Source organism: Dermacentor andersoni, chromosome 8, assembly GCF_023375885.2.
Source record: "Dermacentor andersoni chromosome 8, qqDerAnde1_hic_scaffold, whole genome shotgun sequence".
Classification (NCBI taxonomy): domain Eukaryota; kingdom Metazoa; phylum Arthropoda; class Arachnida; order Ixodida; family Ixodidae; genus Dermacentor; species Dermacentor andersoni.
This window is the reverse complement of record NC_092821.1, coordinates 122,674,671-122,696,987: the sequence shown is the minus strand read 5'-3', so window position 1 is coordinate 122,696,987 and position 22,317 is coordinate 122,674,671. Positions and strand designations below refer to the sequence as shown.

General features: G+C 48.3%; 1 protein-coding gene across 4 annotated transcripts in view; it reads left to right on the top strand.

Annotated features, from left to right (window-relative positions):
- The window catches only part of LOC126529030 (uncharacterized), an 84,559-nt gene that overhangs the window by 17,236 nt on the left and 45,006 nt on the right, over positions 1 to 22,317 (top strand). For 2 of the 4 annotated variants that reach the window (XM_055069570.2, XM_055069568.2), the window contains exons 4-5: positions 19,457 to 19,564; positions 21,373 to 21,405. In XM_055069570.2, coding sequence (XP_054925545.2) covers positions 19,457 to 19,564; positions 21,373 to 21,405 — 141 coding nt within the window. Of the gene's footprint in view, positions 1 to 7,149; positions 7,675 to 19,456; positions 19,565 to 21,372; positions 21,406 to 22,317 lie in introns of those variants that run through there. The other 2 variants (XM_055069569.2, XM_055069567.2) reach the window with 2 other exon arrangements.

The window sequence follows — 22,317 nt, the reverse complement described above, 5'->3', positions numbered from 1 at the left end:
AAGTTCTCGGCATGAGATGCATAATTCTCATGATTGCAACACCTTGCCCATGGCTGTACGTTACCTTAAATGGTTGTAAAATGTAATGCCATAGCTTTTGTCGTAGTACACCAAAGCATTTGTGCCCTCAAAGATTCTCAGAAAAAGACCCCCTGAAGAGGCACTTGTGTGTCCACACGTGTGAGTGGCCATTTCAACTTCCTTCATGCCTTCAGAGATTCTCACGAAGACCAAGGTCAAAGAATACCTGCGCACCCACACAGGTGAGAAGCCATGGCGGTGCCCTTCGTGCCTTCATTGCTTTTCTCATACGACTTATTTGAAGGAACACCTGCAAACCCACACAAGACGAGAAGCCATTTCAATGCCCTTCATGCCCTCGGAGCTTATCGTGGAAGTGCAACTTGAAGAAACAGCTGCACAGCCACCCCGGCGAGAAGTCATTTCAGTGGCCTTCATACACTCGGAAATTCTCGCTAAAGAGTGCCAAAAAACAACACCTGGGCATTCATACAAGTGACCGACCATACTGTTGGGCTGTCTGCTTTAAGTCCTTTGCGCAGGCTGATTACTTGAGCCGACATAAGAAAACACAGCAATGTGATACTGTAGAATAGGTAAACAGCCATGTCTAACTAGAGTTTCAATTAGAAATATAGACATGGAGCATGTTGTAGGATGTTCTGCTGCATCAGGTAGGACAAGTGTGCCCATGTGCTCTTGAAGGGGCCTTGGAACGCTTCTTCTGGGTCACCATATTTGCTCTAGATCTATTCTCAGTGTGTCATAAAACAAAGAGCAAAAGAAATGATGAAAATCGACCCACACAAACCCATGTTATTGCTCATAAAATATTCAAGAGACAAGGAAAACAAGAGTTAACCTCAACCTCTGGTGGATTTTAGCTGCTCTAAGTTCCACAATTCACTTTGTCATGACTTCATGTGCTGACATCGACAAGCAGTAGCAGGTCATTAGCAAAAGTCGGTGCGACACCGTTGCCAAGCCTGCTTAGCCTGTTCATGATGTACCCATGGCCTCCAAGATCTGCTGACTGAGTGCAGATGGCATACATATCACCATAGAAAGGACGGATGCCATTTTAGCAGCACCAGAGAACGAGCAGAAGCTTCATTCTTTGCTTGGAGCTGTAAACTACTACAGTAAATTCCTGCCTCAGCTGGCCACGCTGGCTCATCCCTTGTACAAGCTACTGCGCTTAAAGCACTTAAAGATGCCTAGCACGTCATTTAAGCAGTTGTAGGTACAGCTGGCCGGCGATACCCTGGTGAGACAAGAAGCTCTCGTCCAGCAAGTACGTCGAGCAGCCATGGCCAGTGGAGTCCTGGAGTGAGGACACCACCCACTCGACCTCAAGAGCAACGACCTCGATGGCCCAAATAAATGTTTTCTCTCTCTGGCACTTGCACTTGTACATCTATTCTTGCTGCATCATGTAGCAATAAACTGTTTGCTACTGTTCTATGTTTGCCTGTGGATTCCTATGATGCCACACCAAAGTGGTCGGCCGTTTGTGTGTGTTTATGACTTTGTTTACGAACTTATTGTGGTGCAACTTGCATTTGACTTTTATACTGTTCTGTTCATGGGCATATAGGACTGTGCTGTGAATTTCTGACCGTATGAAGTGGTGTCTTTTCATTTTCCTACATATTTTTTATATTGTTGTTTCCGCTATGAGAAAAGGAGTAGCCGTCACCATTATAAGGTGACCATGTCTCTTTCTTTTATTTTTAGGGAAGGTCCTTCTGATCATTAAAGGTGTATCCAGATGATGGACCGCGTACCACAATGGACTGGGCCACAGACCAGCTAAGTGGGGTTGACCATGCTTGGCCCTGCCCGCAATAGCATCCACACAGCGAGCCCGATGAGCAGACAGCACGGCCCAGGAGGGATACTCTCGACCCCGTAGCTCCGCGAACTCGATGCAGCTCACTGCTTCCAAGATTAACATGACGGATGCTGCGATGGTGTTTCCTTGCAAATGTTTATCCACAAAAGTTCTTTTTTCGGACACCTCAAGGAATCATCCCGGCTGCTGTCCTACAAAGTAGGAAATTGTTGGACCAAGGTCAAAAAAGTAAAATGTGGCATCATTTGACCATGATACCATGGTCGCAGCAACACGTGAAAAATCAGCTTGTCACTCGTGCTGCAGCTCATGCGTATAGTGGCGCTGCTGATTCAGTTGCTGAAAACAACCGGCGTTGTACTGTTGCTAGACCTGGTGACTGCAAATACTCTAAAGAGTCCGTGGGCCACCATCAGAAAAAATTCGCTCGCATTTCTGGCCTGTGCCAGCCCGCGGAACTGCCACGGGCCTGAAGGACCGGAAGTAAATGCGACGTGTCACCAGATCCGCAGGCCAGGACAGGTCCGTGGTCCGTCGTCTGAATACACCTTTAGTAATACATTCAGGCACTCCAGGTAAAGCTCCTATTTTATTGTAGGTAGGGGTGAGCAAACAGCAATTTTTGAGACCTAATCAAATACGAATTGAATAGTGCCAGAATCGAATTGAATATAGACACTTTCCAAATAATAAGCAGCTATTCTTATAATAGATGTAAAACGGTATTCAGATCATAGTAGTCACACGTGTAGCATCTTTCTGTGATGACCAGCAGAACTTTTTGTTGGGCTAGTTGGTGCATATTTACTGAAGTACTATAGCGCCAAACAGACGACACAAGAAGAAGAGACACGGACGAGCGCTTACTGACAACTGATGCTTTAATGACGGAAACAAACAATATGTATACGCAAATTTGGCGGCACGACATGCGCATTGTCAACACATCACATGGTAACGTTGTAAAAGGCGATAGAACGATTGTGAAGGTGACGTTCGTGAAGATGACACATGGTGTACAGGGCCAAATGACTATAAATGATAATGGTTACGCGATACACAAACACCGCCGTAAGGGAGTACCCCATAAAAACTATAAGATTAGGAATATTCACCAGGCGCGTGCGGCGCAGCAACATGCTCAGATTTAACTATGGGCTTCTAAAAATGACATCTCACTTTTATAGAGAATTTTCGATGGTTCGCTTACGCATTCAAGGCCCTTCCTTTTAATGTGGAAGGCTTCCTTCAGCTCGCGGGCCACGCTGTCTCGACTTCTGTCCAGAATGATGGTCTCTCTTAGGCGAGGCTTGCACCCGCACTCTTTGCAGTGGATGGCCATATTGGAACCAGTTCCTTTTTCCTGTGACCTTTCGTGTTCCTTCAGCCTTTCATTTAGACACCGCCCCGTTTGTCCTATGTAAACCCTTTTGCATGAGAGCGGAATTTGATATACTACCCCTTCCTTGCAACTGACAAGTGGATTGGTATGCTGGGTTCCACAGGTCGCGCATTCTGTTTTTTGGTTGTTAACGCGGGCGCACAATGTAGAAAGTTTTGAAGGGGCTGAGAAAACAACCGGGACTTTGAATTTACTTGCGACCTTTTTCAGGTTGTGGGCTACACGGTGGGAGTACGGTATAACTACAGGTCTAAGTCTCCTGGTTTGTTCTTGCGTGTTTTTTCTTGCTTTCCCTTTTATCTTCTGGAGCAGGCTCTCTACTACAGAACTTAGAACTTTCTGTGGCAACCCCGCCTCCTTTAACCTTTCAATCTGCTGATGGAAGCTGCTCCGTATGGCATGCTTACATGACTTTCTGGTAGCCGATTCCAATGCCCCTGTGGCTGTGGTGGTGCCCACTCCCCTTCACAGTGCCAGTTCTCTCAAGCACAATGCTTTACGTGCGGGAAAACTGGGCACCTGGCACGTGTATGCCGAAGTGGGAGGACGAACAGCAAGCAGCAGCCTGATTCAAGCCCAGGTACAACACAAGCCTGTGGCCAGGGTAGCCGTCGCTAGGGTACGCGGCGGAGGCATGCGGCAGCAAGCTCAAGTTCTTCCGCGGCCAGGCTCCACGTCGTGGCCGAGAACCCGCCGATTTTCTACATGTGGCACACAGGCTTTGTACCGTCGTCTGTGCCGCCATACATGCTGACCGTCGAAATCTGCGGGCACCCCATTTCCATGGAGCTGGACACGGGGGCCAGCGTGTCTGTAATGGCCGGGAAGCTCTTCAAGCGGACTTTCCCCTGCGTGTCCGTCGAGGCTTCCGGCGTGATGCTGCGCAGCTCCTCCGGGCAACTCTCCCAGGTCCAGGGTCAGGCACAGGTCAGCGTTCGTTTTGGCGACAGGGAGGCAACCCTTCCCCTTTACTTAACGAAGGGGTCGTCGCCGACGCTGCTGGGCCGAAACTGGATTCAGGTACTAGGCATTCGTCTGCCAGAGTACCCGGAAGCCAGCCTGCATGTGATGCAGAGCTGCCAAATCTGCCAGGAGCATCAGCGAGCCTCGCGTAATGTGGAAAGCACCCCCTGGCCGTTTCCACAGAGACCCTGGTCCCGCCTACATGTGGATTTTGGGGGCTGTGGCGGTGGTGGCGGAGCAGCCTCCCTGCGCTTGGAGGACCTGCAGAGCCAGCTCGAGGAACAGCGGGAGCTGGCATCGGCACGGCTGCTGGAGCTGGAGCAGCTTCAGCTTGACCACAAGGAGGCCCTGAAGACGGTGGAGCGGCTGCGGATTGAGCTGCGGTCGCTGCCCAAGAGCCTGGTGGTGAGCACGGCGGCTCGCCGGTCAGTAATCTTTCAGCACCACCACGCTGCGGAGCGTCCGGCTATCGGAGGATGCGCCCTCCCTTGTTCACGACCCGGGGTGGATCGTGACACTGGCGACGAGGATGGGATCCTCGTGACACCAGGGTTCTTTAACGGGCTCCTAAATCTAATACCAAGATGTGCGTCCGCATTTCGCCCTCGTCGAAATGCGGCCATCGTGGCTGGGATTCGATCCCGCGACCTCGTGCTTGGCAGCCTAACACCACAGCCGCTAAGCAACCGCGACGGGTGAGTAAATTTTCTTGTTGAGTTGCGCCTAAAGATGGGTGGCCTCCTCAGTCCAGGTAACCACGAAGGGGTAAAGAAAAAAAAAAACACTTTTTCGCGATTGATGCACAAATCTCAAGCGTTTATTCATTTGTACCAAATAATTACATAAATAAACAAAATAAATAAATAACGAGTTGAAACCTTTCCGCCATAAGAGAAAAACGTGCTGCCTAGCCGAGAGCACACATGTGCCCCTTTCACAACAGTAAATTCAACAAACAAAATCAACATACGGAGTAGGAGCTGCACAAGACCACACTACTATAGCCATAAACGCGCCGCAAGGCACAAGGAAAGAGCTGCTCCATGGCTGCGCCCATGTGTCGCTCGTGATCGCAAACTCGGAAAGTACAAAAAGCCCTCGTTGCCTGGGCCGAAAGGGTCGCTCCTCGTGAGGGGCCATCCTAGGACTCGGACCTGCCAGTCTCAATAAAGTTGTTACCACCACCGGACACTATCCGGTTCTTCCAACGTAACTAACTAGGAGAATATTCTAGCACACAATACAGTAAAAAACCATTAAATGGTGTTCTAATAACGCTCAATACAAGCAGCTCAAGCAGCGCGCGCAAAACTACAAACCGGAACACGCTATACTTGTGTGATAAGACGTCACGATTACGTCGTCATAACTGTGACGTCACTTCCGCGCGTGGCAGCAGCGTTTTGGCCGGGCATTTCGCTGCATTTCACAGGCTTTTTCAACCACACGCATGTGACCAGTTGCCGCCGTATCTAAAAACTGGGATGCGCGCGTTATGGACGTCAGACTCTGGAGTTTTGCAAGACACGTAGCGCCACCTGCCGTTGCGAAGAGGCAGTAATTGAGTAGTGCGAAGCCAGACTCCCTTGCTAAGTTGCCTATGCAGATAGCAACTGCGAAACAACGATTTAACTAGATTTTGGTCCATATTGCGAGTGTTTTGCGCATTTAACACCCAGACAGAGAGCTATGAATTTCTACGCTAGTCGGACGCGCCGCCGAAGTGCCATAAAGCGCTTGCTGGCTCACTCTTCAAACTGATGGCGGAAGCGACGGCAACCACGATAGCTCCGCGCGCTACGAAGAAACGCCGCAATCAACGCTACTGTTGTGTTGTAAATCGCCATGAACGTGAAGGGCAGGATAACAACGTTCAGTTTTACCGATTTCCATTGCGATCGTATGAAGGGGAAAGGCGAGAGCGCTGGATACGGGCCGTTCAACCTGTTGGTTAATCGGATTACTTGCATTCCCCACAACACAGCGGCTCGCATGAGAAAGTGCGACAATTTTGTTATTCTGTAATTGTGTTGCGTGGCCCTGACGGAGGACCGTGGTAACCATGCGAAAACTCAAGCATCTGCAGCCGCCACTTCGTTAGTAACAGAAAAAACAACGTTGCGAACCATCCTGCTTATGTACCATCGATATCTCCACCTTTTAACAGACGTCCGCGTCCGCTTGACTCAACAAGTGGAACGGGGAGATTTGGCAGGTCAGCGTAACCAAACATTTTGGTTCGTTTATGAATTCAAAATCCTGTTCTAGAGCATCGTCGTATCGCGAGCACATTTCTACTTTCGGTATTTTGCATGTCCTGCGCCGATACAACAAGCACGCTTCGCAATGTACTGAGCCTGCTCGACTGCGTTTTTCAAATGTGAGCAATAAAGTTGCTGTATAGGAGCACTGGATGAGTAATTGCGAGGTAACGCATGTGTGTAAAGAAAAAAAAATGTCGCGTTTATTTACATTTATTTGTGCGCGCTTGTTGCTCGAAGCGTCTGCGAAAAGTTCAAATTAAGGTACTGAGCGATGCTGTAGCTCCTGCGAGAAAGAAAGATGCAGCGCGTAGGCACTGTAGGAAGCTTACTTTCGTTATGAGAGCTGTTCGCTGCCTTGGAAACCGTTTTCTGTCTGCTGCCCTGGAAAAGGCTATTAAAACATTTACTCTCTGTAAATAATTGCGAGACAAAACATTACAATAAAATACATAAAAATATAGGAGATACTTAAGTCTTGTGTTCAGGACATATTCAACATGAACCAATTTGAAATCCTTAGATTTTTATGCTGATATGCCTATAGACAAACCTGATGCTCTCCGTACTTGCGAGTTGCAGCACGCCGAAATAACACTTGAGACTTTATTTTATATTGTACACGTACTTCGCCCAGCTGAGCTTCCTTTCCGAAGCGTGGATAGGCGGAAGAAGTTTTCCAGGTCCTTGATTTTTAGGAAACCGTGCCTCAACACAAACGAAAGAGAAGGGTCCATTGTGGTCTATGCACCTTCGCTTGCGGACAGCTTTTCTTGCACTACCCAGTTAGCGCCAAGGCTGCGATGGGGGCGCTGGTGACGGGTTTTTCCGCAGCGCCGCCTGGGCAGAGTCTGAGGTCTATAGCACTGTTTCTTTATTCTGTGAGTGCGAGAAATCTGAGATGGGGAGACGTCGCAGCGCGCTCACGCCGGAGGAACAAGCGGAGAGGCGCCGACAACAGAGGCGCGAATACAGCCAGCGACAGCGGGACCGTGCAAAAGCGGAGACATTGGCGGACAATGCACCCAAAGACCCCGAGGAACGTCGCCTCAGTCAGATGCGAGAATATAGCCGACGACGTCGTGCCCAACTTGCCGATGAAGATCGTGCACAGGAAGCCACTCGTGAGCGTCAAGCGCAGGCGTCCGAGGCCGTGTCCAAGCGACAGAAACGTGAGTTGCGACCTCCGCCGAGTTTTATCGGGGCAAATTCCAAATTCAAGAAAATTTTTCTGGACGCGGAGTTTGGACATAGCTATTCACTCTGCAATCGACTGTGTGGTTCAAGCATGATTTGAAATGTATTTGAACCGTGACCGACGAGAATGACAGGGAAGCTGCAACGAGAGTGCTATCGGAATCGTTCGGCGGAAACGTGGATGTGAGTAGAGATGGGAAGGAGGGCTCACTTCATTGAGCGGCTCGGAACGACTCAGGGACCGTATTCTGGAACGATCACTTTTGGCAATGCTTGGCAACGCGTTCGCCGTCAGCGCGCGCTGTTTGGCTGTCATAGAAAACTCGGATGATCTGATTGGCCGGTTAAGCATTACGTCATCCGATTTTGTGCAACCAGCCTATCGGCACGCACCTGACGGCGACAGTATCGTCGAAGTGGATTGTTTCAGAATACGGCCCCAGCTCACTGAAATGAACCAGTTCATTTAAACAGCTCATCGGTTCGCCTAAATCCGTAACCTGTGGTATGCACAGCGTGCTCTGAAAAAAGAAAAAAAAAGATTTTAAATGCATTAGTAGAATAACACGCAGTAGTAAAATAAGCATGTTATAGTATTGTGACTATGCTTGGGGACCATTGGCGTAGACAGGGGTGGAGGCGGGGGGGCTGTCGAGACACCCTTCCCCCCCGAAATCATTCTGACGGAGCAGAAAGTTTCAGGCCGTGGACTCCGAAAGAGTGACATGGATGAAAAGGAAAGTCCAAAGGAGGAGGAGGGGGTTGTCATGTCACCGTACCTAGAACTTTATCCAGTTTGCCCACAACCACTGTCGCGTCTATAGTAGTAGCATTTTCTTGCCTTCTCACGTCACCTTTTCCCTGTCCCCTCGCCTCCCCGCCCGGTATGGGAGTTGTGAGTGAAGAGTGGCAAGGCTGTTAATCACTCGTTTCGCGACTGCGCCGGTTCTACCCATTCTCTGCCTCCTCTCCCCCCCTCTACCATTTTATCTAGCTTCCTTCTGGACTTGGGTATAGTAGAAAGGTAAGTGCTGTAATTTCTGCAGTGGTTTTGCGGGGGGGTCACAAATAATTACAGCTGTCAAGAGGCTAATGTGGCAATCAATGCCCAGGGAGCTTCAGAGGGCATTGTGCATATTTGACGTGGTACAAAGGTCCAAACAAGTTTCCCGCATCTTCTTTCCTCTCTGCCACGCTCTTTCCATCTATATACCCACTCTGAACTACCCCCGATTCGGGCAAACCTGACCCAGCACCCCCATCAATGATGGGGGTGCTGGGTCAGGGAGGCTAAGCAAATGCCACCACAACAGCTGCCTCTTTTGGCGGATAATTATGGATGTAGGGAGAGCACATCGTCACTGCCCGATTGCTCAACCCCAGACAGATGTGGCCGGTTCCCTACCTGAGGCTCACCTACCACGTGGTAACATGTGCTGCTTGCTGTGGAGAGCCCATCCTAACTAAACGTCTTGGCAATGTTCAGAATGAGCGGGTGTCAGGAGACACTACGTTTTCAAGTCCCTCGGAGCTACCTGTTCTTATTTTACTGCGAACAATGGATGCCGTAATTTTCACAAAGGCTTCTAAACAAGAAGCAGCCCTGCTTGGGACTGTCTGCCTCATCCATTCCCGAGGGTGATCAAATAACAATATGCATTGTGTGAAGACTACAATACCATGTTCGCAACTTACTTTCAAACATCTCTTCAAAAAAGTCGGACAGCAGGTCGCCAAAAGTGCTTGAAACTTGCATCATATGATACTGTCGAAGTTCTAGCGCAAAGCTTTGTTCCTTTATTTTTAAATCTAAAATAATATAGCATGCTAACGACTTGCATAACTGCAAATTGGTGCCGGGCCTCTCCCGTACGTAGCCGTGGCTGTAGGACTCACTAGAAGGTCTGACTGCAAAAAATGGTGATCTCCACTGTTATTTGGGCTGCAGCAAGTCTGGCCTACAAATCAGAAGTCACATGATATTGTGCTGTCTTGTTTTTGTGTGGCCCCGTTTCTAGCACTGTTTATTTTTCCAAGACATGTACCAGTTACGTCATCGACATACATTATATAGATGCATCAATTCGTAAACGAAATTTTCATTTTTTTAATAGCTTAAGGATGATAGCATAATTGATTCGAAGTGGCTGCCAAACGTGCACCCTCGTTGTTAAAGCATTCTTGTCTGGGGAGTTTGTCCTTGCATGATGTACAACTTCCATACACATGCACGCGCGCACACACACACACACACACACACACACACACACATGTATAGAGAGAGAGAGGGGAAGGAGCAGTAGTTGTTGGCAGAAACCCCCTCCCCCACCCCGAAATAAATTTCTGGCTAGCCCACTGTTGGTAACTATTTAATAATACCTTTCTTTTCTGATATTGGCGATAAAATTGTACTGTGACTGGTATGTTACTGAGTAGGCGGCATTCACTGCCACGTACCTTGCCATGCTGACAATTGTCCGCAGACGAAAGTGTGTTGCTAGCGATACACTAGTGCACAGACGAAAATTTCGAAAACAAGATGCTTGTGCGATCTCGCCTCCTGTGATCCATGAGCCAACAAGCTGAGTGGAGCTGCACTCTCTGTAACTGGGTGAGAGCGACGGCAGAGGGCCAAAACAGAACAGCAGCCGAGTCCGAGCTGAGCTGACTGGAACAGAAATGCACATTTGGAACCTGGAGAAAGACAACTGACGAAATCGCAAAGAGCTGGCTAAGAGGGAACGGCTCAGCACGTCTTTCTCTCTAAAAGAACTGTGGTTCACTTGTACTGAACCATGGCTCACTTGTTCTTTAAAAAGAGCGGCTCAAAAGATCTGGCTCGCTCCTGAACAACCCATCTTTAGATGTGAGTGCGTTTACTGTGTGCAGTTCGTGCAAGGACTCTCTCTAGCACGGGAAGTTTCCTCTCTTGTCTACGGCTCGCGGCTATGTGTACCTGCCCGTATCGGCCCATCTTCCTCCCTTGAACGTCTTGGAAGAACTCCTCGTTGCTCTGCGGATTGTGTTCATGTCAATTCCATGTCTGTCTCACGGATGCAGATCGACATTCTGTAAATGCTGCAGACACTTCCATGCAAGATAGACGACATTGCAATAAATGTTCATTCGAAGTGTCAGCGCCTCTCAAGATCGATGTATGTGGCTGGCACCATGCAAAAGAGTAAAATATAGCTGTGGCTTGACTATTTCATAGAAATTTCTCTTTATAGATAGAACAACATACCCGCACACATTCAAAGATCTCTCCACAGACACCGACTCCATCAACGAGGATGAAGTCGAACATCTGGTAGATGTTGACGACGGGAACGACTGGTGCGATTGTGTGAAAACACTGAATGCAACAAGCGAGACGTGGTGTATGACGAACAGCAGATTGCAGACATTATTTTGAGCATGCGTATGTTGAATGTGGTAAACGGGACTGAGCATGTGGTCATTGCTCCTGGCAAAGGTCAGATGCCGATTTTTCTGCGGTATGATTCCAATGTAGAAGTTGTATTTTCCCAGATATAGCTTCGGCATTCATGCAAAATCCAAATTGACCACACAACTCCGTTTTTGCTGTCCACGAGTGAGATTCGTCTTGTGGATCGACGGGGCATGCACCCTACACACGTGGTGTATATGGTAATAAAGGTGATTCGCCATCACATGGTGGAGTAGATGGTGATGTCGCCGAGTAACCATGCTACGAACTGCAGAACACATAATCAGCTTGAAGATGGAGTTTGTGAAGTTGGCCATCGATCAAGAGCGAACAAGAAAGAGGTGTTTGCGATGGTTCAACAACCCGGAAAGCCCACTGCATTTCTCACATTGTCTGCATCAGAACTGCATTGGGGTTGCCTGCTCATACTTTTGGAGTAATTGCAAGTGAATGGAAATGAGCCTTTTTCATCGCGGTTCCTCGAGGAGTTGAATCTTATGGGTGTCACAGACCTCGTCAATAATGATCCTGTGAGGTGTGCCATTTACTGCAGTTGCATCTTCGACATAATTCTCAGCATACTGAAAGACAAGACAGTGTCCCAGTTTAAGCACCATCACCACGGCAGCTCCTACATGCATGTTCTGCGGTGGCTGAATGGAGCTCCTGCTGAGGAATTCAGTATGAACATGCTCGACACGATGGTTCACTGGCTGATTGATTGCTTTGGACTCATCGGTGTTGCCTAGAGAGGCGTGTCAGATCTACCATCACACATTCACCTGGTACAGGAAGAACCAGAACATCTGTAGTTTCAGAGCTCTGTTCATCCTGAGTGACCACACTATGGTTATTGTTCTATTTCCACCAACGGAGTTGCCCATAGAAGTAGACAGACAAAATGTGTTGAAAGAAAAGTATCATGCCATGCACGCAAAATTACAAGACGTTGAATATGAAACAAACGAGGACTTTTTTGATTATTTTAATGTCCGTATCAAGGAAGAGTATGTCGACATCTTCAGGTCTGTGTTTGCAAGACTGTGCATTCTTCACAAATGCACTGTAAAGGAAAAGTAGACGAATGCATTTAACCCTTGGATTGGTTTGATCCTTAATTTGAACATGGATCTCCAGATTATTCTCAATCACTACGCGAACTATGTGGTCAACTACGTCAACAAAGAAGACAGAAGCATTTTGCATCTGCATAAAGCCATACTTAAGATTATGGAAGATAAGCTGGAGAAGCAGTACGCTGAAGGTGCTAGGTGCAACCATGCTGAAAGACTATCGAGATGTCTGCACAGGAGGCGGCATGGTCTCTGTTCAAGCAAGACATGCCGGAGAAGAGTCTGGCCGTACTGTACGTACCTACATATCCCAAAGAGCGAACAAAAGTTGAAAAGAGCCACGAACCAGGGAAGGCATTGATGGAACGTTGACGCAGGTCTGGCAACATAATGTGGTCCAGAGTATTAGGATCGCCCATCAGACCTTGAACATGTATGCCTGGCCGATTACATATTGTGGTATACATATGATGCCAAGACACACACTTATAAACTCAGAGAGAATCCATGCCCCATACTCTCGAGGCAATACAGCAGTGGAGACGTTTCAATCTACAAAAGAGAACAGGTTCTCTTCTTTGCAGTCAGACGAAAAGTGGACATCCACGACGGCAACAAGTTTCACATAATTTTCGACCAACACGTTGAAACTGTAGTGACAAAAAGCGGAGAGTATGTGATGGGAATGGATTGTCGAAAGATTATGGAAATTTTGAGAACCGTCATTTCCGAAGAACATGACTTGCAAGATCAGCAAAGAGACAATGGCATTCAACAGAGACTGGTTGCGTCAGTGGACATCGACTTGGACCAAGACGCAGACATCCTCGGAGACACCAAGTACGAAGTGCTCATTAAGAGCGACATGTCTTGTGCTACCGTGTGCAAGAGGACTTATATCTACACCAAGGAAGTGATATATACACGATGTTGAGACTGACTAATCAGGAACAGTACGAAATTATCCGAAAAGTCATGTATTACATTACTATGTCAGGACCCTGTTCACGTTGAATCTTTCTGACCGGGCCTGCTGGAGGGGGGAAGACGTTTGTTCTTCATTTGATCATGGACACGTACAACAGGTACTGCAGTGTGGTTTCCCTAGGTAAATACAACACCAACGCGTACTGCATATGTGCCAGTAATAGTAAAATGGCAGTTGCCATTGGAGGCACTTCGGTACATGTGGCATTCAAGATGAATTAAACGATGTTGGTTTGTTGGACTGCAATCTCAACACGTATCAGGCCGCCTTCAGGAATGTCAAGTGCATGTTTATTGACAAAATTAGTGTGATATCTACCGCCATGTTCGCCAGAATGGATGACTGATTAAGACAAATCATTAATTAATAAGGGGAAATGAGACGTCCACCCAAACATAGCTAAGTGCTACAAAGGAAGGCACTTAGCTGTGTTTGGGTGGACATCTCATTTCCCCTTATTAATTAGTTCTCTCCACCTTGCGGGTTTCCGCAGAACTATTGCATTTAAGACAAATCATGTACAACTACGACGAGCCATTTGGGGGGCTTGATGTCATAATGTGTGAGGATTTGCACCAATTGCCACCCATTAGAGCGAGCGCCATATACAGATGAGAACACGATACAAACAAAGCATTCTGCACAGGGTGAGGTGGAATCGCCGGGGCTACTTCCCTTTGTGCCAGGTGGTGTAGCAGAAGGATGCTACATTCTCTGCGATTCTGACCAAGATCGCAGATGGGAGCCGAAAGCAGCTTCATGATCGCCAACCACGCAATGGCACTCGCTCCCAATGTGCTGAGATTGTACTGCTACAATGAACAATCCCAAAAGGTTAATGTGGAAGTGGTAGTGAGTGAAAATTGATGGTGTCATTGTGGCAGGAGCCAAAGATCAGTATGTGGATTGGCACACGAACACGCAGCAGTCTCGGATGGTCGAGATCGTCAAGAAGAAGGTTGCGGAGTTGGGTACTCTGCCCCCTGCGATTATTCTTGTGGTCGGAAGGCCTTCCATGATAACACTGAACATCGATGTGAAAGACAGACTTGTGAATGGTGCCGCTCGTTTTCTACGCATTCTGGAGTACACCAACAATTCCACTGACACCCCCTGTCGACTTTGGTTCAAGCTAAATGCAAACAACAGCAGTAGGTTAGCCCATCTCAAGGCAAAGCCGCTAAGGGGTGTGGCTAATAGACCTGGCATGCGCATCGAGTACAGACAAGCACTGTCACCATCCACGTGAAAAACGACATGTGATGTAAGCGGACACAATTTTTGTTGGTGCAGGACATCGCATTGACTCGAATTGGTGTTTGTTGCCTTGAGTAGGTGTGCCGATGTCGATCGTCTGTATCTTACCCGTGCAAAAAAACAACTTTAAATTCTACAACTACAAACACACTGTCGACTGGGAAATGAGTGACGAATTTTGGCGACTCGAGAACCATAGGTTACATACTGTCACCAGCATGTGCCTCTTATACCTGAAAGAACCACGTCCCGTTGCACTCGCGGCTCTTAAAGTCCGTTCGTTGGCGCTGCATTCGAGAGATGTGCCCGACTGTCCTCCGCGAAGTACCCATCTTGTGCTTCTCCGAGACGTGGACAGATGTTGCATTTCACGAGGTGAAAAGGTATGGCGGAGTTGCGTGGGCTAACCCGCCATGGTTGCTCAGTGGCTATGGTGTTGGGCTGCTGAGGAAGAGGTTGCGGGATCGAATCCCGGCCACGGCGGCCGCATTTCGATGGGGGCGAAATGCGAAAACACCCGTGTACTTAGATTTAGGTGCCTGTTAAAGAACCCCAGGTGGTCAAAATTTCCGGAGTCCTCCACTAAGGCGTGCCTCATAACCAGAAAGTAGTTTTGGCACGTTAAACCCCATAATTAAGTTGTGTGTGCTAAAACAAGGGGCAATCGGTCTGCAGGAGTTGCGATATATGCCAATGATGCAGTCGAAATGGAAGGATATGAACTTTGGTCGAACTCCGTCTACTGTTTGAAGTGCGCACCACAAGGACATCCGACGGAACCGTCGTGTGCACTGTGTCCACATCGCTGAATACGTCAAAGGTGGACGTGGAAAAGTGCCTGTGTGTCCACTTCCCGCGTCGTGCGATGGACCAGGGCACGGTGTAGTATAGTGTCGCCCCCTGCCAGATCTCTGTGTTGATCATACATTTATGTTTCGTAGTAGTTTAGCTAGATGGCGCACCCCCTTCTGTCATGTGACGAGCTGGGACCAATCAGGAGGTTTCATCTGGCATGTGAAGTCCTTTTTAGGAATAAACGGCCGCGGGTCGGCTGAGTCTTCGTCCGGTTTTCATCAGGAGCAGTTGACTCCGTGTCTCCCTCTCTGCGTCGGCGCTCGCCGCGCGTTCGCTGGCCGGGGGCCCCCACTTGCCTGCCGCTGCTGACACAACATTTTTTGGCGACGAGGATGGGATTCCCGCAGCGGTTCCGACCGAAGCCCCGGGAAACCAACGAGCTTCGTAAGTGATGCGCCCCTTCCTGTGTCCGCACGGCATGCAAATGCCGCCGACGCCCTTGGCGTCGCGAGGCTTCCGAGCCTAGGCCTACTCGCCCCCTTGTTCTTCCGTGCCCCATTCCTGCTGCGAGCTCCGGCTTGTTTTCTGCACTGTCTCCTGCACGCTACCGGGCATGGCGTCTTCTACGGCGAACCTTACCGTTTTTCTGGAATTGCCCGGGCCACCGTTAATTCCATAGTATCGATGGAAAAAAATTTTTCAGGCCCACCTCGAAGCGGCCGGCGGTGGCGGCTGGACGGACGCGCGACGAGCGTCCGCGCTCGTCAGCGCTCTCAGGCGTGAGGGACAACGAAAGTACTTTGCAGACGAGGAGCAGGAAGCAGCAAGGCAGTCGACCGGCGCAGCGTCAACGTCAAGTGATGCGGTCCCGCCAGCGTCAGAGTTCCAGAAACTCTTGCAGCGGCTTGACCGGCCGTTCGCCGCGTCAACAAATGTTCTGGCGGAGAGGCACGAATTCACCTGTCGAAGGCAGTTCGAGGGAGAAGGATTCCTGGAATTCGTGACCGCATTGAAGGAGAAGGCGGTACAGTGCAACTTCGGCACAACCTACAACGAGCACGTCCGAGACCAAATAATACATGGGGTAGTGAACGTCAGCGTTCGCGAAAAGTTATTGGCTCATGGCGAAACCCTGTCCCTGGACAAGGCAGAAGAAGTTGGACGCTCTTTAGAAGCCTTGCATCGAGCGAACCGCGCGTTCGGCTCCGAAAATGTACGAAGAATTGAGGCATCTCAACTTGGCGTTCCGTCGACGGGCCAAGATGACAGACCTCTTCCGGGAAGCTGCCAAGATGGCCGACTTAGTCCGGCAGGCCATGAAGAGGGTCGACTTCTTCCGTAAAGCCGCCAAGAGGGCCGACTTCTTCCGAGAGGCCGCCAAGAGGGCCGACATTTCGCACATGGCTCCTCCGAGAACCGTGATGCATGCGATCGGTGTGGCAGCACGAAACATATTGCAACGTACAGGAATTGTCCAGCAAGGAACCGGCGGTGCAACGCCTGCCACACGTTGGGCCATTTTGCATCAGTATGCCGAAAAACCCGTACTGTTCAACACGTCTCTTCCGCAGAGACGCTGTCTTCAACTTCCGCGGGGCAGCCGTCCACGTCTGTCTTGACAGTAAGCGCTTTTGAAACTAAAAAAGATTTGGAAGTTCCGGTCGTAGTGAACGGCGTCTCCATGCGACTGCTCATGGATACGGGAGCATCTGTGTCATTGATGACGGCCGAAGATTTTAGAAATAACTTTGGTCGACAGCACAGGCTGTCACAAGCAACAGTGGACTTTAGAAACCTCTCCAAGCAACGCATCGACATTCAAGGCCTGTTTCAAGCCACTGTCCAGTTTTTCCAAAGTCATGCTCCGTCACGTTCCACGTAACGACTACAGGAACATCACTGCTGGGTTTAGACGCCATCCAACGCTTGGGCATACAGATCGACGGTACGTCACTGACATGTCGTCTACCATCGCTTCCTTCAGTACAGAGCCCCACAGGTGTGCCTCCGGGTTTTGATCACCTCTTCAGTGACGAGTTGGGTCTCGTCAACAACTTTGTGCACCGATTTCATTGGCAGCAGGATGCGAAACCAGTATCTTCAAAGTTGCGCCGACTACCCCTGGCTCTCCGTGACCAGGTCACACATGAATTGCGACGTCTCGAGGACTGCAACGTCATCGAGCGCGTCGAGGCTTCTTAGTGGGTGTCTCCACTCGTGGTGGTGCGCAAGAAGGATGGAACCATGCGGCTCTGTGTGGATCTACGGGAACAGGACAGTCTTGTGCCTCAAGTTCAAGAAAGAGTCTTGCAGAAACAGTGGCAGACTAAACAGTACGTAGACAAACGTTGAGGTGCTCAGGCAACTCGTGTCAAGGTGGGAGACACCGTCAGAATTAGATTTAACAGGAAAGGATTTTTTAAGTACAGTAAACCTCGTACAGTTAAGGCCCAGATGGGACCATCTACTTTTCTACTCAGTGATGGGAAGACGTGGCATGTGTCTAAGTTAACCCTAGTGATAAAGGATTTAGCAGATAGTACATTGTGTACAAGTGATAGAGACATTTTGTACTCGTATTCAAATCTGGATAGTCATTCCGATGACTCGTCTGTAGTGACGTCGTCTTCTCATAGTTATAAGCATCAGCTAAGTAGTTCGTCTGACTGTATCACTTCCGAGTCTACACAGTCAGCAGTCGTCTCTGATTCCGTGGGGGAATCGGTAGCCTCCCAGGACTTGTTGGGACTTCGAGAGGAGCTTCCTGGGCAACCCTCTCCAGCTTTGAGCGTTTGAGCGACAACCACATTCAATTGTCCAACCAGGGGGAGGGAAATAGTAGTGGGACGACTGGGTCTTTAAAGTCGACCAATACGCGTCGCAACCCCCAAAGTTCTTCTGAGGTACGCACGCGTCCTCATCGTGTCAAAAAACGGCCTCCGTAGCTCGATGATTGTTTCTTGAATGTAGAGCGTATTGCCTCGCTGTGACATTTAGGAGGCAGTTCACATGTTTCATTAACACAGGTATAAAATGTATTCCTTGTTGCGGTGCAGTGAGTCTTGTGCCGTGTTCCTTGTCGGACTTTGTTTGAGTGACTGCCTGTGTTTTGGTGCCCAAGACTGGTGCGTGTGTATGTGAACTTGGGCGGGGACGGACTGAATTTGTTGTGGACTTAAGTGCGTGCTTTGTGTGACTGGTGCGCGTGTGTGAACATGGGGGGGGAACGAACTGAATGGTCTTTGGACTTAAGTGCGCGTCTTGTGTGCGTGTTTCACTGTATGCTTGCTTTGTTTCCAGGGGGGGATGATGTAGTGTAGTGTCGCCCCCTGCCAGATCTCTGTGTTGATCATACATTTATGCTTCATAGTGGTTCAGCTAGATGGCGCACCCCCCTTCTGTCATGTGATGAGCTGGGACCAATCAGGAGGTGTCATCTGGCATGTGAAGTCCTTTTTAGTAATAAACGGCCGCGGGTCGGCTGAGTCTTCGTCCGGTTTTCATCAGGAGCAGTTGGCTCTGTGTCTCCCTCTCTGCGTCGGCGCTCGCCGCGCGTTCGCTGGCCGGGGGCCCCCACTTGCCTGCCGCTGCCGACACAACACAAGGCAATCGTGGTGTTTGGCAATTTCAACGTGGACATTTCTAAACTGCAAAATTAGTGGTTTGTCAAATATTGCACCTACGAATTTTGTTTCGTGTGTGACACTGCCACATTGAAAGCAATGACCATACACGGTTCGTGCATCAACTTGACTTTGGTGAAGAATGTGTCCTATGTGAAGACGGAATCATAAAGCAGGGATCACCAGCGTTTTGAAATAAAATTTGTATATATGTATACGTGTGTATGAGTGTCATGTATGCAAAATAATGTATGGTTTCATAATGTGTGCAGCCCAAACAGCTCGGCTGGTAATCTGTACCCGAATGAATGTTGCAGCCCCGCAATTTATTTAAGATGTCAATCACTAACTAGCTAGACCAACTCTCTAAAATTGTGATGCTTGCAGGTCAAATAATGTTTTTCCCAGTTGCGGGAGGAGGATATGTTTCAATTTGTGGCAGTTATGTGGTGGTCCATAGGTCCACCACATAAGGTCCACCACTTATGTGGTGCCCCTTGGTCCATATCCCTGGCTGTGTGTACAGCCATTTATCTAATGTGTTTTACTTTGCTACTGCTGTCTTTACAGCTTTTACTGATGTTTGTTGTGCCAACGAAGATCTAGCCTGTCTCTGCACCGTTGACAACAAACAGCCACAAGTGCCGATTGCTGCTGGTCGGCTCAGTCCAGAATTTGGTATGTATATCCATTTGCTCAAGGCATGCTGTTTTTTCTATAACTTGTGTTGCCGCAGTAAAGGAGGAGTTAATTAATAGTGGCTTGAGTGATGTATGACATCCTATCACTGCGCGCTGGACAAGTGGCAAGGCTTGTTCACACATTTAAGCTATTAAGGTTTGCCATTTACAGGTTGGAAGTTCCCACAATGTGTTAAACTCGTAATAAAATTGTGTAGGCCAGAACACATACAATAGTGTATTGCACTTAATGCCTGGTGCCATCACAAAAGACACAGTGGAAGAATAATCCAGGAAACTTGTTTGCAGCTGTCCCAAGACAATAAATCCTAAAAAAAGAATAGTGTTGCCAACTACCAACAGATTTTGTCATCTGTGAGCCATTTTTCTACGGGACCACTGTTGTTCACCAACATCCTTTGCATCAGGGGCCCTATCACTTGCCAGTGGCATTCTCAGCGTCTGACTTATAGTTGTAAGACTCCATCTGGACGATGCAATGGCTGTACCATGAGCAATGGTGCGCGAAAGTTTTAGTTTAGCTTAGGTCTCATGCACAGGGAATGCCAGTCGGCTGAAACAAGTGCCTAAACTGCTCCAAACACATCAGAAATAGCTCTGCAGTTCAGCAGGTGTTCTTAAATGTCCCAATATTCGTTTGAGTTGGGATTGGCAACTGTTGGTATATTGTTGGTAGGGTGGTATATTCTTGCAGCTTCACCACTTGCTCTGGGCTTTATGTGTAACAGCGTGGTGTAATCTGTACATTTCATTCTGGCATGGATGTGTGGCTGCAACGAAATCTTTTAAGGTGGACAGCTTTTTCTTTGGCTCTTTTGGCTGTTTTCGTTCTTAGTTGGAGGACTGTGATTGTTGGTGGTCGGACTTGGCAAGAAAAACATTAATTCACCCTCTCGTTCGTTCGGCCTATTTGCTTACATTGACAGTCATCGTCTATGGTTTCTGCACAATTTATTTCATGCAAGTTCACACTCTAATTTGCTGAAGAAGGGGCCAGAAACCTTACTGACAAGAACTTAGGGCTTGTATTCTTGTTTGCTAAGAATGTGGAAACTTCAGAGGTCAAGATGCATCTTGGATATAGTTTAGTCTCTCTGCCCTTTTTTGCAGTACCCCATTTCTCATTCTGTGTTCAAAACATGGGGCTTTTCTTAATCATTTACTAAACGGTCTCTTTTTTATTGCACTTAAATGCCTGAAGTCTCCCGTCACCTTTTGTAATCAGGGATTATGACAAAATGAGCTCGGCTGATATCAACACAGCAAAGGCTGACGTTATGTTACCACGTCATACATGTTTCTCCCCCCTCCTCCAACCACAGCAGCCACGTCCTGCAAAATTTGTCTATGTTAAGGTGTCTTGTCATTTTCTGTTAAGCTAATTTTATCTCGATAGTTTATTGAATTGTCTCCATGGAGGCGATGTTTTCCTCCCTTCTCATTGCCTTGTCAAACCATCTCGGTCTTCACATTTTGTACATGGGTTTCATTGCTTGCAATCTTGTAATGCTTACGGTGCTTGCAATCTAGGATGCCGTCATTTCAGATTTTCTCTCCCTTTAATTTTGCACATTCACCTCAGTGTCCTCATTCAGTGTTTCACATCTTTTTTAATTTAACACTCATTTGCTTTGTATACATCATTCTTCATCTTCACTTTAGGTACCTACAAGTAAATGGTTTTATGCTTTCCTTGTCATCGTTGTCTCTTGTCTTTGCGTAGCTGTCGCTAACAAATAATTGAGCCACTTCGTTCTCCTTATTCTTCTCGCTCACTGACTGCAGAGGTCTCGACTTTGGTCACCTTGACGCCTAAAGGTAACACACAAGGGTTTGTTGGTCACTTGCCTACTTCTAAGATTACATGCTACATACAGTGTAATGCACCTATAATGACGCAACATATAACAATATATCAGTCACAACTATGAGTCACTCTAGAGTATCCACTTATGCATTAGGGCTATAAAAAACACATATAACAATACGTTATGACCGCGTGTCGACTACAACGTTCAAAGCTTTGTCTTCTACATGGTGCTTTCAAAGTAGACTGAGCTTGACATTTGCGTTAGCGAGTTCCTTTTAAATGAATGATCCCGAGACAGGGCGGAAAGGTTGTCTACGCAGCGTAGTATCTGCCACCATCTCCACGCAGCACATCCTGCCCACGTGGCGCTTGCGAATACCACAGGGAGCTTCGCGACTTGGCGCAGCATGCCACAAAATGGCGCCAGCTGCGTTTCACGCATGTCACTCCCAATGGCACTTCATATGCATTCGGACAGAAAGAGAGAGAAAGAAAGAAAAAAAAAGGTAAAAGTGAAATTCGAAGCGCCGCAGTGGTGCCCACCCTTCTACAATCTCTCTCTCTCTCTGAGAATGCAGAAACTGTGTGGCCCAACGCAGTGGTAGGCCTAGTTTGTAGATGATAGTGCCAACAAAGCGCAAAGCTGTGTTGCTTGAGATGAAGCTGATAATGTTGCAAGGCTCTAGATAGTATGAGCTCATATTGACGATTGTGAAAACCGGGAGTGCAGTGATCATGAAGGCTAGACCTAGTGGCCATGCCGATCAATGGAAGAAGAGTTAGGGAACCCTTTTTCACCATAAACAACTGTTTCAAAAAGGCGGGCTTTATGTCATCATCATCAGCAGCAGCAGCCTGGTTACGCCCACTGCAGGGCTAAGGCCTCTCCCATAGTTCTCTAACTGCCCCGGTCATGTACT